This window comes from Pygocentrus nattereri, chromosome 8 (genome assembly GCF_015220715.1).
Source record: "Pygocentrus nattereri isolate fPygNat1 chromosome 8, fPygNat1.pri, whole genome shotgun sequence".
Lineage (NCBI taxonomy): Eukaryota > Metazoa > Chordata > Actinopteri > Characiformes > Serrasalmidae > Pygocentrus > Pygocentrus nattereri.
The window spans coordinates 17,066,694-17,082,144 of NC_051218.1; the positions used below are offsets into that span (position 1 = coordinate 17,066,694).

Consider the following 15,451-nt stretch of genomic DNA (forward strand, 5'->3'; position numbering starts at 1 on the left):
TGTTCTCTTTGTGTGTTACTCGTGTTATTTCTATGCTTTGTTTGTTTGTCAAGCAGCTTTGATGGTATATGAATAAGAAGTATTGCTATTATTTTCATCTAACTGTTTTCCTGTCTCTCTTTCTCTGACTCCGTCCTGCATTCTTTCCACATTTCTTAATTACCGTCACTTACTCACTGCTTTCATCCCTGCTGTCTCCCTTAATCACTTCCTGTGGCCCTGTTTAACCTCCATCTTTAGGCAGGAGGAGTCGCCGAAGCCCTTGCCGCTGCACCCGTGTCTGCGCAGTCCTGAGGATGAGTTGCAGTTTCTGCGCTGCTGCTCGCGCCTGCTAGTTCTGTGTGTGCTGCCTGCACGTGACGCTCGCTGTCGCAGCCTCCGCCTCGTCCTGGTCGAGGTCATTGCCAATAAAGGTGACCCTTTGTGCTCTTACTCACCTCAAGTACTTATTGAACTTGCGCACAGTTAGGAATGTTACAGTCTCTTCACAAAGCAGGCATCAAATATACAATGTGTGTTTTCTTTGTTGAGTTTTTAGCAGGGCTACATGTTTAAGTACAATAACATGATAATGCTGAAAACCAACAGGTTAATTTACTGCTATGATGATTTCCCTTTCGTTCTGTACCCATTTCAGTGTAAATGTTCATGTGTCTTATGTGTGATGGTGATGCATGTTAGTAGGGCTGGACAGTGTGAATATATGTTGTCATTTATTGTGATCCTTATTATCAGCATGCCTTCTGCTGTGTATATTATGGGTACTATGAGTACTTCTACAAACAACTGCATATGTTATAAAAAGACCAATCATAGACAGCTTGTAAACAACAACCAAACCATAAAAGGGCTACACTATATTTTTTTTATTGTTATTCTGATACAAGTTTCCACAATACACACATTTTAATTAATAATTGAGATTATGCGATGGTGGGTCTGGACAACATGATGATATTTAAGCAATAAACGAGAGGGAGTGTGTTATCGCGAAATAACATCACGGCTGTTATTCGCTGGAACTCACAACCTCGAGTGTTCCATTGCTTTTATTCAACAGTTAAATAAATAAAGTAAGAAATAAATAAATTGGGCCATGCACATGGCATTTAATGTTTTAATGTTAGCAGTTCCTTCGACCAAATTATAGTTCTTTAACAAGCAGCTTGTTGCTACGTCAGAGGAACGAACTCCACTCACTCGCTGCACAGTGCTGTAAGCCTCGCCTTTTGAAGTATGGACTGAACCATAAAACTCCCGCAATATCACGCTCAGCACAGTGTTGTCATTTTTTTCTAGATTAATTTTAATGTTGTTTTGTTCCATCCAGACTGTAAAGCGTATTATAGCCCATTTGGTTTGGTGTTCAGTTTTTCTGGCTAATTTCAGGTTGTTTTCTTCTGTCACAGCTGCCGGCTGAAAAGCTTGCTCAGTGGTAATGACAGTTTGGGAACTTGGTGTAGTCTCATCTTCAGGGTCTGACCAAATCAGGGGTGTTGGTCAAATGTATTCTTAAAAGTATCCATTTTCTGTTTGTGTGCAAAGTAAGGCGTAAAAACTTTCAAAAGGCTTGAGCGTCTCCTACAGCTGTCAAAGTCGTTGCTTAGTAACGGCGTCTCAGTGGAGTGATACAGTGAAAAAACATCACGGTTAGATGCTTCTCAACCAATCAGCTTGCGTGGCAGGAACTAACTGTTAAATAAAACTGTGATAAATTATGTCACAGTACAACACATTAGGCTTTTCTGAACATATTGTGTATATGGTCAGTACTCGTACAACACTGACTAACTGCATGTTTCATTATAAAAAGAGAAAGATTAGTCCAGTTTAAGCTAGATTTAGTGTAAAATATTATGCCAAATATTGAATAAAGACATTGTATTTGCAGTTTTTTTTACAGATTTTTAGATTTTGCACTACAACTGATTAATTAACCCTTAAGTCCCACAATGGGGAATTTTCAACTCCACGTTTAACCCATCCGTGAAGTGAAACACCACATACACACTAGTGAGCACAGAGCACGCTTGCCCGGAGCGGAGGGGAGCCCTATCCGCAGCAACCAGGTAGCAGTTGGGGGTTAGGTGCCTTGCTCAAGGACACCTCAGTCATGTACTGTCGGCTCTGGGGCCGGTTCCCTGCTGCCCTGACTGCTGTTACAGCTGAGATAAGAAAGATAAAAAATAAATATATACATAAAAAACATAATAGCACCAAAGTAGCATAATTAGGTTGATGATCCGTAGCATTGGAAAGTGCTTCCCTGTGTTATGCCTGAATCTTCTCAGAAAAAAAGGTACTAATCTGTCACTAGAATGGTAAACCTTGCGTCGCTGGGGTGGTACCCTTAAGGGTACGTCTTCAGTATCTTTTAGTCAGGGAACATAATTGTATTATATTCTGTTGTGATTATATTACACAACTTGTCTTGACTCCGAACATTTTATATTGTTCATTTCTTTGTTTTAAATCATTAGATTATCCAAAGGTACAAATATGCACCTTTCTCCTGGGGGATTAAATATTTAAGGAACACAATTAGACCGTAAAATCACTGATGTACCCTACGTTACAGTAAGTTATTTATTTATTTTATTTTATTTTATTTTATTTTATTTTATTTTATTTACTAACAATGCAGCAAGTAAATGAATTCAGCTAAAAGGTCAGTTATTAAATACGCACATACACAGCTGAAAACTACTAGTCTTTAGTACTAGCCTATAAAAACATATAACATGACTATTTTCACTCACTGTAGTACAAAGTATGGAGCAGTAATGGCTACTGTCACAACAAACCTAACATAAGGTGTTTTTTTTTTTTTTTTTTTGGAAAGAAATTAAATGTATATTTATTGGGTTTTGTAAGCCTACGTAGAAAATAATATATATTTAGTCTTTTTTTAGTCTTTTGTGAGAAACGCTGCTCAGGGAATGCTGATCATTTTTAACCAGTGTTAAAGTGCACAAAAATGTCTGTACAGTTCTATAAATAGCTATTAATATTTCATTATGCACAGATGTGTATGGTGCTTTTGTGAGTTTATATTTCTTGTATTTGCTTGAAGCAGAGGTTAGTTTGGTTTATACAGAAGAAAGAAGAAGAGTTTGTACTTGGGCACATCCAACCAGAGGAGCACTGATTTAATCATGATATCAGTCCTTGTCAGCATTATGCATGTATTATACTGTAATGTATAGTAACTGCAGAACAAGTATTGTGATGCTTGTGTCCTGATGATGAGAATTTTGCCCATGAGTTATACATCTCTGTTTGATTTTGAACTGACAAATACCTCTACAGTGTTTTGCATGCTGAAAAATTGACTTAGAAGCTTCTTTGGTTGTGTTTTTGAACCTTGCAGTGTCAAAAGATGCACAGCACCGTCTAAAATGAAATGATCAGAGAGGAGAAACTAAACTTGTTGGATGAAGATCCAAGTAGTAGCCTGATTTCTACAGCTGTCTGCTTTTACAGCTGTCGGCAGTTAACGATAGATTCTTGCTTGGAACCAGTGATTTATAAGGTTCAATAAGTAGCAGGAAGCCACCTCCTAAGGCCAGTAGTCTGCTTCATTACTGTGTGTTTATTTTTAAATACTTATGGATTCAATGTCAGTTAGCATTGATCTACTGAGTCCTCAGAATCAATATGATTTATTTATTAACTGTGTCTTCCATCTATAGGAATGATTTCAGTATTTGATTGCTTTTGTTATTGGTCATCTGTAAAAGGCCACCATGGATGTAGTGAACAGATGACTCCTGTGCTGTGTGTTTTTATTTGCAGACAGTGTGGGCAGGGTTTACTGATCAGAGGTGGCTCAGGTGCCCAGAGGAAGGGGGATATGTTTGTCTTGCAGACTCACTGAAAACAGCAGGGTGACAGAAATGTACTCACAGAGTCTAATTTAATCTTTTTTTGTTACTAAGCAACATCTCTCGTCGACCAAAGCAAGGGTGGCAAATCTTTTGCCTTTTATATCTGTTTTGAGAGTAGGATTGCTTTTACCTTCCACTTTTATAGTGAACTGTTTTCCTTTGCCCTGACCTGGGCCCATGTAAAGCCTTGACTGGCATTGGCAAGTATAGGGCACTTTAAGACCTGCTAATTAGATTTGGAAACTTTGCTTTTGGCGTGAGCTCAGACGTCCCAACTGGTTTCATTTTATCTGTCCATAATTTCATTTGAGGGATAGAAGCAAGCACTGTTCTTTTTCAGAGCCTTGTATGCTCATGGGCTGCAAATTGTGAACTGTTCAGAAGTCTGTCCCTGCTTTTACTGTAGCTGTCCTGGCTTCCTCTCCAATCATACTTCTAATCAAATCACGGATATAGTTATCTGCAATTTGCCATGAAATCATTATTAAAAGGCAATTTAGGATTGAGTCACAGAGAGGGCAGGTTGAAATGTGATTGTCAAACGTTCACTTAATGTAGTGTTCCTCCAGTACATACTTAGATTAGCTTTAATGCAAATGTACATGCATAATCCTTGAATGGAATTTTGTATCCGCTCATGCCTGCATACTAACTTTACAGTAGCTGTCAGTGTTCTTAGATGTCAATAAAGGACAGCATAACGCAATAAATTCCACCATTTAAAACATCATTGACTTATTTCTTAAGCTCTGCTTAGCTAACTGCTTAGCTAACTCAACATCTGCAGTCATCATGTTGTATTTTTAGCTTAAGTAGAACCCACTGGTTAAATCTACCAATCTTTTCCCCTTAGTGTTCACTCACTGTGTGAAATATAGAGCTCAGTGGTTGTGGATGGATGTGCATTCAGCTGCACTCTCAGACTGGCAGCCTGGCACTAATTTGCAGAGTGAGGCTTCTTCCATCCAGCTTTGTTTCCCTGTAATGGACCAGTGGCTCTCGGCCATCTGCTGAAGAGTTGACATTGATGCTTACTACATTGCTTTTGGCATATCAGCGTCTTGTGAGTTGTGCTCCTGGAAGATTAAGCTCTCTCCTTAATAATGTTTAAGAAGACGAAAGTGGTTGCAGGGTGTTTGGAGGATTTAAAGGATGATAAAGAGATTAAGATATTTAAGGTTAAGGTATTTTTACGTTCTGAAGACAGCACTAGACCATTTTGTGTATAGATGTGGATCAGTGAGTCTAGCAGTGTGCGTGCCCAATTGTGTATATGAGTAGACATGAACCTAGAACTGTCACGATGACTTGATTAAACTCGCTAGGAAAATAAATAAATAAATAGTTAATTGTGTATGTGATTCATTAGTGCTCGATGATGATGCGTGTTTTAAATTCATACTGCTGTCTCATAGTAAAGAACAGGCAACACAAGGAAAGCATAAAATGAGAAGTTAAATAAAATGTCAATTTAGTCAAGTAATTATTGTTTGCAGAAGTATCACCATAAATTATATTTGTGATACAAATTGAATTGCGAAGTACATTGGGAGCATTAAAGAGCTATCCCTATAGCTTGAATATTCCCCTTAAGGTATTACAATTGCCATCTCTGCTTGCTTATAATTATACTTATAATATGTAATGTGCTAGTTTACCTATACTTTGGGTTCCAACCAAACAACTGTGGTGAACCACTGGATGTCCACAGTATTACATTCCATCTGTGCAGAAAACAGGTTATTAATAAAGGTAATAATACTACCAAATTGCTAGCAAATCTCAGAACACATCATCGAGTCCAGTATGGTAAACATGGTCTGGTCTGTAGAGTCCATCAAATCAACTGACTGGCAAAATCAAGAAACTGGCACCCTTCTTCTGGGCAAGCTTATACAGGTTCCTTTCATTTGAAATGTTCTTTTTTTATTAACTAATCATACACGGTTTAAAAAAAGTACTTTCACTATAAAAAAAATGTACAGAGGTAGAATGTGAATTTACAAAAGCAAATCATCACCTTTATTTCACCTGCAGTTGCATTCCCAGAGGAAATTTATTCTAAATATCTCAGGATTTCAGATGCACTGTATTGCCAAAAGTATTCACTCACCCATCCAAATCATTGAATTCAGGTGTTCGAATCGCTTCCATGTCCACAAGTGCATAAAACCAAGCACCTGGACATGCAGACTGCTTCTATAAACATTTGTGAAAGAATGGGTCACTCTCAGGAGCTCAGCGAGTTCCAGCATGGTACCGTGATAGGATGCCACCTGTGCAACAAGTCCAGTCTTGAAATTTTTATTTTTACCATAGATGACTAGGATGACCCCTCTCTCTCTCTTTTTTTTAAATCTTTTTCTCTCTCTCTCTCTCTCTCTCTCTCTCTCTCTCTCTCTCTCTCTCTCTCTCTCTCTCTCTCTCTCTCTCTCAGTGCTAAAGCCATTGGTGGAGGTGCTAAGTGATCCTGACTATATCAACCAAATGCTGTTGGCTTTGCTGGAGCATCGTGAGCAGCAAAAAAAAGCGTACATCTACGCAGACTCCTATGAAGACTTCTTCAAACTTATCAGCAACAGCACTGACATCGATTTCCTCAAACAGCTCAGGTGGGACACACATCACTTTTGTCCGCTATTTCCTCGACTCTGTGCCATCAACCCTCATTTTCTCATTCACATGATGGTTTTGCAGAATTATCTGTCACGCTGGTTATAAAACCCTGTATATATGACATGTTTTTTCTTGTGATATTTGTGTCTGGTGCAAATCGTGGATGCAGTGGTTCATTAAGCACTACAAATAGCCCACACAGCAAACCTATGGCTGTAAATCTTACACACCAGTTTCTGCCCTTTTGTTTGTAAAATGAATTTGTTATCTATGATTTGCAGGAGCCATCGATTAGTTGTGGTAATTTCAGAAGGCTGCCATGTTGGATGACTCACTTATAGAGAATCTCTCATTGTGATTCATCTTTATACTCTCCACTCAGGGTAATTGGAAATAAAGGATTCTTCGTAGTCTTTCACTTCTTACTCGGAAGCTATATAGCTGGGATACGTACTGCAAGATACATTTTTAGTAAGATTTACTTCAGCTTATGTGAGATGAGACCAAATATAGATTTGTTATTTCAGTGCGATGAAGCGCTGTAGGGCAGCTCCTGAGTTTGGCTCTGCATGAAATGGCAATGAGTCATAAGATAGTGACATTTGAAGACTCCTCAGAAAGTTTTCCGTGTTATTGATGATCTACACCAATGAAAGAGGGGTGGTGTTTTGAATGAGTGTGCAGGACCCTCATCTCCATCACCGCTGCGATTTTTAGTCTTTTACACTGTTTGAAAATGCTAATATGTAACTGAGGGATAGAGATCCCCATGCTGACGAAGAGAATTTTCATTGAAGCAGCTGTTTTTTACATGTTTGTATTGACTAGTTTAAAGGGTTTTCAACAATTATCAACTGTTCATAATTTTAATCAGCATAACAGTCTTATGTCTTGTTTAGAGCAGAGGCAGTGAAAGACCTTTTAAAATATGATTGCTATGATCTGTGATTTCTTTTCAAAGTATTGAAAGGACTATTGGGTTTGGCAAGTGTTACTAAAAGCAGAGAAGCACATGTCTAAGTACAATACAGTTCTGTTAATACCAATCTATAGCAAAATATAAAATTAGAAATATTGATAATGAAGTGAAGATCAATGCAAAAAAAGGACTTCCAGTTTTGCGCTGCCAGCAATTTCCGTACACACTATGCTGCTAGATCTCATCTCAAGGCTTTAATCGACAGTGTCAACAGTGCCGACGAGTTAAATGAACACTAAACAGAAGTTATCGTAGGGCTCTTCACCTAATAGCTTTACTTCCATAGCAACGACCCCCCTTCGTTTTTGTTTCGTTTCATTTTAAGTCAGTGGAACTTTAATCAAGGCTTTTGTCATGAATTAAATCAACCTCAAGTACGAGTAAAAGTTGCTTCTAAGGATTTCAGATAATGGTATAAAGCAGACTTCTGTTACACGTTGATTAATTAGCCTCTGAAGTCTGTGCCTTAATAAGAGAAGACTATGGGTCTTGCACTGTGGAGAGGAAAAGAAAGCGCCCATGATGTGGTGATTTAATAGGTGTTCCAGGCAGAACGTCACTATCTTCTCCCAGCCATCTTATTGCTCCATGGGGTCAGCTAATGAGCCTGTTGCTAGGCAGCGCACGTAAACACAAGGCGTAGGATAAAGCAGAGCCAGCTAAGAAGATGAGCCAAAATGAAGGGTACAAAGCTTTGATGTCTTTCCCTTTAGTAAGACAAGAAAAGGGGAAAAAAAAGAAACAGCGGCAGTCTGAATATTAGAGGAGATACTTCAGATGTTCAAGAGTCATTCGGGCTGAGCATGGCACTGTCAAAGAATATGGTGTCTAATCACTGAGCAAAAGGCTGTTATTGCAAGCACTGAATTATTCAATTGAAGGTAGCAGTGACACTTTATCTGATCAGAACTCATCACATTAAGCTTTGTGTTTACCTAGGCATGCTTTATGCTGATCATGAAGTTTCTTTTTCTACATGATGTTATGTAGAATGTCATTTTCCTTTGCCAAACTTCCAATCTGCACTACAGTGGGTCTCTGAATGTTTAAAATTGCTTCAATTTGACTTTCATGAGCTCATTTCATTTAATACATCTTTCTTGTTCTCTTTTATCCCTCTTCTCCTCCCCCCTTAAGAGCTGGAGGGAGTAGTCTGTAATGAATATTCAGCGCTTTTTCTTTTTTTTTTTCTTTTTTCTTTTTTTTGTCTGCAAGACAATTTATCCCATTCATTTACATTGATATTATGTCCTTGGAGGAATTCTTCATGTTCCTGAATGAAACCCGAAACTATCTGAGATCTTAATAGCCTATTCCATCACCAGTTTAGGTGATTTTGGTTGTAATTTTGCACTGCAGACAGTATGAAATTAAAGAAAATCATTCTCCTGTCCCAGACAGAGCCGTGATTGTGCAGGGTAGGAGTCTCCTCGATTTGTTACTTGTTGTGACTGCACTTAGTATTGCTTTGTGATTAATTAGGTGGTGCTTTTAAACCTTCTAGGTATCAGATAGTTGTGGAGATCGTTCGGGCGACCACTCTCAGCAGCATTCCGCAATTCAAGAAGCAGAAAGGTAAGCCTGCCTTCTGTCCTTCTGGCACGTTTTTAATTTCTTTTTTAATTTCTTTTAATTTCTTTAATTTTAATTTCTTATATATCAAGTGTGAATGATGAAAAACACTTCAAAAGAATTGAGGGATCACACAACAAAATCTTACACTGGATGTCAACACTTTATTGGAATGGAACGTGGTTGTTGGTGAGAACATGCTTTTATTTCCCCACTTAGAGGTCTGCACGGGCATAAAATTAAACCCTGATCCTGACCCGTGCCTGTGATTTTTAAACCTGAGCCCATCCAGGCCTGGCTGGTATTGCTAAATTTAAACCCAATGCTGAACCAAACCTGCTCATAGACAATGGCATGAACAGAGATAATTTACTGGGGACATAGTTTTATAATGCTTTGCTTCCTTGTGTTAAGCAACAAAAACGCTATTCTGTAATAATAGTATTTTGCATAGCTTTGCACTGAACATGCCTGGCAGAGAACAGCATCCACCCTCATCTGATCAGCTATTAGTCCTGCTGCACTAAAGTTCCTCTTGCTACTGCTCCTGCTGAAATGATTAATATACTTTGGCTGAGATCCACTATAACCTCTCCACCAACTCGATACATCTCTCTCTCATCGTCCCTGGTATGATTGTGACTCGGGTCTCGCGCTTCAAAATCTGGATCTATTCAGAATACTCACTGTAACAGTAGCAGATAGAAGAAATGCATAAGATATACTTTTGAATAAAAACAAAAATACTCTTTAGAAAAGACCCAACCCGAACAGAGCACTTTGTTGAATGTGAAAAATCAGCCGGAACCCAGGCCGAAACCTGTTATTTTGTCGACCCTTATCAAGCTGGGTAGTAGACCTCTACCTGTCATATATAGTAGTTAGTAGCTTGCTGTCATTATATTAGTGTTATCAGTAACTATAGAGTGGCAGGAAAAAAGAAAACAACAGTCATGCGCTGGCTATACGACTCTCAGTTGGATGAATAGGAAGTCATTGCTCTACATAGCCATGGGCAAAAAAGTCAAGCACTAAATATGAAATACGCAGACACAGTCCTGTGTTTAGGTGTAAATACACTAAATCAGTTTCCTCAGAGGTGACTATGTGCTGTATAGCTGCTTCTGTCAGATCTCTTCAAAAGCCTTCTTTTGAGAAAATTAAATCATGACTAGTCCACAAATGTCCGCAGTGTACTTTTGCATTTTTCTCTCTCTGATCCTCTAAAACCAGCAAGGTTGAAGCTAATGGTACTCTAGTTCAGCAGTTATGATTTCAGTTAGCGGTGTGAAATTTTTCCATGCATTTGTGTTCTGATTTGTCATTATGTAGTGTAGTGTGTTTATGACTCCTCTGGTGAAACTCATCCTAACACAGGTAAACAAGAAGCTGGTGTGCCTTCAGTCACTCTAGCAAAGCTATTCCACTTCATTCAGTCCAGCTATTTGCTTATGTGAGAGTGGCAGGCCAGTAATTGCAACCAGATTGGCTTGCTGGCTCATTAAATGTGATCAGAGACAGAAGGCTGTGCTAGCTAGAGATGGCATTTAATTTGTCCTCTTCTAGTTACTCTGTAGTCCATAAAACATAGCAACTGCTCTACAACTAAATGTCACTCACTGACCGTTTTGTGTTGCGTTTCGATATTGCTCTTTGTCATTCTCTCTTGTTCTCTGAGGAAATGGCTATTTTGGATTTAATGGAATATGAAGTCACTGTAGAAAGGTTTAGCACAAAGGTTTAGCAGAAATACAGTCGTATGCAAATGTTTTGCTGCCTCTTTTTTTAAGTGAAAATAATTTAAAACTCCCTAAGTAATGCCTTTGATTTCAGAAGAAACCTTGGATTGCCAGGTTTCTAAAGCCTTTTAGACATACTTAGACTAGAGATGCACATGAATATTTGCCAGGAAGAGGAAATTACTCAGCGGAATTATTTTGAGCAAGTCATTATGTTAAAATGTGAGGTCTTTTGAGAAAGCAGAGACATTTGTTCAGGAATAAAAACATAGTGAACTGAACTGAATGTAAATGATATATAATTATGTTCCTTAATAAAAGCAGTGGTTCAGTTTGGAACAATGAGTTCTGTATAGAACCTAATATAGAACCTTTTCAACAATGGTTCTATATAGCACCAAAAGGGTTCTACTGTTGTTACAAGCTTGGCATCATAACAATAGATGCTATATAGAACTATTTTCAAAAAGGCTCTATATATAATTATATACAACACATTCTCCATCAGTCTAAAGAACCATTTAAGCATGACCGTTCGAAACGTACCTTTACTAAAGAACCCTTCACGATCTTTTTCTTTCTTTTTTGTATATACTTTTTTGTTTATATTGTGTATATACTGGGTGTTCTCTGTATGTTCTGTCAAGCTGGTTGTTGATGGGGCAGTTTTTCCCCATCTTTTTCTCCTCACACCTGGCAGCTCCAGCCACCCAATAATAAAGCAATCGATAAATCCTCACAGAGCTGTCACTGTGTCACATTCTATTAAAGCAACAGACACTGTGAAAACTCTTCCCTTTCTCCTGTCTGTCTCTCTCTCCCTCACTCTTTCTTGTTCTCTTCGCTCTCTCACTTTAATTCTCACCCCCACCGCTGCCTTTTTTCTTTTGGTGCTTTTTTTCCTGCTCTCGCTTTGTCTGCTCTCAGACAGAGTGTGCTGAGATGACGTCTGTCCTCAGTGACTGCTCATTTTTCTGCTCCTTTAGCTTTTGGGGTTGTATCTATGCTTTACTGCTTTTAGGAGAAGCCAAAACTAATGCTGTTGTAGTGGTGCTATGGATGCTGTAAACATAATAGTCTTATTTGAAGTCTTTCATAAAAGATTTAATTAACACATCATCTCAAAAATTCACTTAAATGTTTGTCTTTAGGGATTTATGGTTATGATATTTTATCATTGCTGGTTGATGGTTTTGGTGTTACTGGGGCCTCGCTTGTGTCATAAGGAAGCTCACTGCTTTGCAAGTCACACTTTAAACGTGAGACAAATGTAAGCTAAATGCAAGACAGTGTGGCGCCTGTCCTCCTACTCCCTATTTTATTGCCTGAAATGATGGTTTCTCTTTCATCTTCTTCCAGCAGAGCCCATCAGAATTCTTGTCACCTCCTGCTTTTCTTGTCTTACTGTTGTCATTGTTTTTTGTTTTTTTTTTCCCCTCCCTACTGTCTTGTTTCTCCCTCTCCATCCTTCTATAGACAGTAAAGGGAAGGAAGTAGCTGCTATGAAGGCAGACTTGCTAGGAACTAGGGATATCAAACGCTATATTAACCAACTCACGGTGGCTAAGAAGCAGTGTGAGAAGAAGATCCGACTGTTGGAGGGCCCCAACTACGAGCAGCAGGATGATGGCAACCAGGACGAGGGATTTGGGCCTCAGGGACAGAAGGTGAGGAGAGCCTGAAAGAGGTGTCTTGATTGTTGAGGTACCTCAAAGCATAATGAAATGCTCTTCTACATGAACGCTGTAAACATGGAATGTTTGTGAAACGGTATGAACATTGCAGGCTCTGAACTTCACAAATAAGGGAGCTTGCACTTTCTGCATTTTGCCTTCTCAGTTTAAAATGACATCAGTGAGGGTTGATTGACTGTGCTGGTCATTTCCAGTATTTTTCTCCAAACTGCCACATCCTGTTTCAAGCAGGATATGTTTTTTCCACTCTTATTAGGGCTGCAAAGTGTTTTGTTTGTTAATTGTATCATGATATTGCCCTTTGCATTACTGATACAACAGAAGGCTGTAGTATACAAATAAGCCTTCTAACCAATCAGTGTTTTAATATGTGCTGTGAACGGCTTGTCCAAACAGTTTCAGATTCGTGTTCTTGTGGGTGTTTTGATGATCCAAAGTATTCAACAAAAGCAGTTTATTTTGGTCAAAATAATGAAGGCCAATCGAGCACTATGTCACATTTTTGATTTCACCAATGCTTTTTAATATATGCAAGACATATTAGTTGGTATCATCAAATCAAATCAAATTTATTAGTATAGCGCTTTTTACAACGGATGTTGTCACAAAGCAGCTTCACAGAATTCCAGAAAAGAAGAGCAAGCCAGGGGCGACAGTGGCAAGGAACAACTCCCTCAGAACTGAGGAAGAAACCTTGGGAGGTTTATCAAACTACCCACAAGTGATTATACTACTAATATTAATAGCAGTATTATTAGTAGTAGTAATAGCTAGGAGTCTATGAAAACATCAGTGTAGGGTGGGCAGCTAGTCCAAGGTAGGTGGCAGTAGCTGGGGCGTGGGCAGCTGGTCTGAAGTGGGTAGCAGGAGGGCTCGACAGTCAAGGACAATTTTTATAGATTAACAGTGTCTTTATTGTTCTGGACTGAGTTTATTTATTATAGCATACCTGTACAGGTAGGCAATGTGAGGGGGAAAAAAATATTATGTCAAGATATTATCACAATATTTTGATGCACAGACAAAATGTGTTTATAGTGTTACTCTTTGAACAAAACGATTATTCAACATAGTCATACATATTCACATTGCACATACTGTGCAGCACTAAATCCAATTGAACAGGGTAATTTTTTCTGTCTTTGTAATGAAAGGTCGTTGTACTCTAGGTGCTGACCGTATCCCCAGTATGCTCAGAAAATCTTATCATGTAATCATGTATCACAATAACAAAAATGATCACAGTAATACTAAAATATTATCATGTTGTCCACCTTTATAGACCGGTACAAAGGTAAAACTACAAAACTAATACCTTAAGAATTTCAGCCAGTATGCTTCCTGAAGTGGTGTTATATTAATATTAGCAAGGCACAGCTCAATCTCAATATTTAGTAATTATGGACAGAATAATATTATTACTGTTATATCATAAAGCTCTACTTCTTCAATCTGGATAAGGTCACTGGCAACAGAGCTTGCTAATATAGAGTCAATAAGGAGAAGCCTCTGCCGAGGCTTGCTGCTCTGAATCATGTTTTCTAAAAATAGATTCAGCTGGTTACGCGCAAACCGTGGGCAGTGCTGTTATGTCTCTGTTATCACCATGCCCAAAGATCCTATGCAAGTATCTCTCCGCCCCCTTCCTTTGCTCCTCTGTTCTCTCCTCTGTCTCTCCTATTTTCTCAAAGGAGATAACTGCTACAACATGGGAGAAGACCTCCAAGCCCTGTTCCTAATTGTATTACATGCTGTTCTTGTCAGGGCGTACGGGGCTGTCATATTGCAGTGCGCAGACAGGGCTGTCTCCGCCTGTCTCTGTGGACCACGTTTAATGGATCTAGCCATGAGCTGCGCATTCAGATTGGGTTTGGGGAGAAACTGACAGTTCATTCCGCTCTGGTGGGTTCATCGTTATTCTTAGATGCTCAGTAGTCTCATGCTCAGCCAGGCTTGGCCCGCCGACTTCCTGACAGATTTCAAAGGCGTGCTTGTGTTTAGTCTGTGTGTCAAATTCTGCTGCCTCTGAGTTGCGTTGAACCCATTGGCCAGTACACCAGACAGTGGTAGCTGGTTCAATTCTGAGTGACAGCCATATTCATAATTATGTTTGCGATCTGTGGAATCCAATCATACAGCACCCCTTCAGTGTAGAGGTAATAGCATTTTAAAGTCTACTACAGACTGTTTCAGGCTTAATGTGCTATTAAAAAAGGTTAATTGCGCAAGGCAATATTCAGACTGTCTCTGACCAGCCCAGTCTCATCCCTCAAACCAAATGTGAACCATTTCCAGACCATGTTCAACAACGTCTGCAACAGATGTTACTTAATTTCATCACTCTTCAGTAAGGCTGCTTGATATATAATTTGTTAACAATATTGGTGTAGGGTGGTACAAATTATCGTGTTTGAGGGCGCGGAAAAAGCTTGATTCTTAGATGCATCACGATGTGGACACAAACGATTCTGAATTGCTTCAGAAATGTCAAAAATCGATTTTCTAAATATTTAATTTATACCGTAATGTTGACGGAATGTAAAAAACGTAACGTGGAAGTGGGTAAGTGCAGCGCCCCGGACTGTCTGTGGCGACACGTAACAAAAGCAGTAGTGGATGAGCGAGAAACTCGACTGGCACACTAGATCAGGTTAGATCAAGAGTCACAACCCAAATGATTAGAAGAGACATTTTGTCCTTTCAACAAAAATCAAACCACCTTGGGAGCCACAACATTTAATGTCCAGAATGTTTCGGTGTGTGCGAATGTCCTATTATAGGCTAAAATTATGAACGAAAACACAGACTAGCTGCTTTCCTCCGCTTTCCATCAGGAAACCTTTTCTCAGAAGTAGAGCAGCTTATTGTAAAATGTCTCTCAACGTTCGGCTGTTCTACGAGGCTGAAGTCGTTTCTTCTTCGAATGTTTTTGTTCCACCTTAAATTCTGACTAAGTCACCAAAT

At 39.0% G+C, this 15,451-nt stretch overlaps 1 protein-coding gene across 1 annotated transcript in view; it reads left to right on the forward strand.

Moving 5' to 3' along the window:
- Window positions 1-15,451, forward strand: part of snx25 (sorting nexin 25) — a 62,110-nt gene that overhangs the window by 18,057 nt on the left and 28,602 nt on the right. Inside the window, exons 4-7 of the mRNA XM_017704077.2 lie at window positions 241-413; window positions 6,325-6,499; window positions 8,987-9,057; window positions 12,270-12,460. Of these exons, the coding sequence (XP_017559566.1) occupies window positions 241-413; window positions 6,325-6,499; window positions 8,987-9,057; window positions 12,270-12,460 (610 nt within the window). The remainder of the gene's footprint in view (window positions 1-240; window positions 414-6,324; window positions 6,500-8,986; window positions 9,058-12,269; window positions 12,461-15,451) is intronic.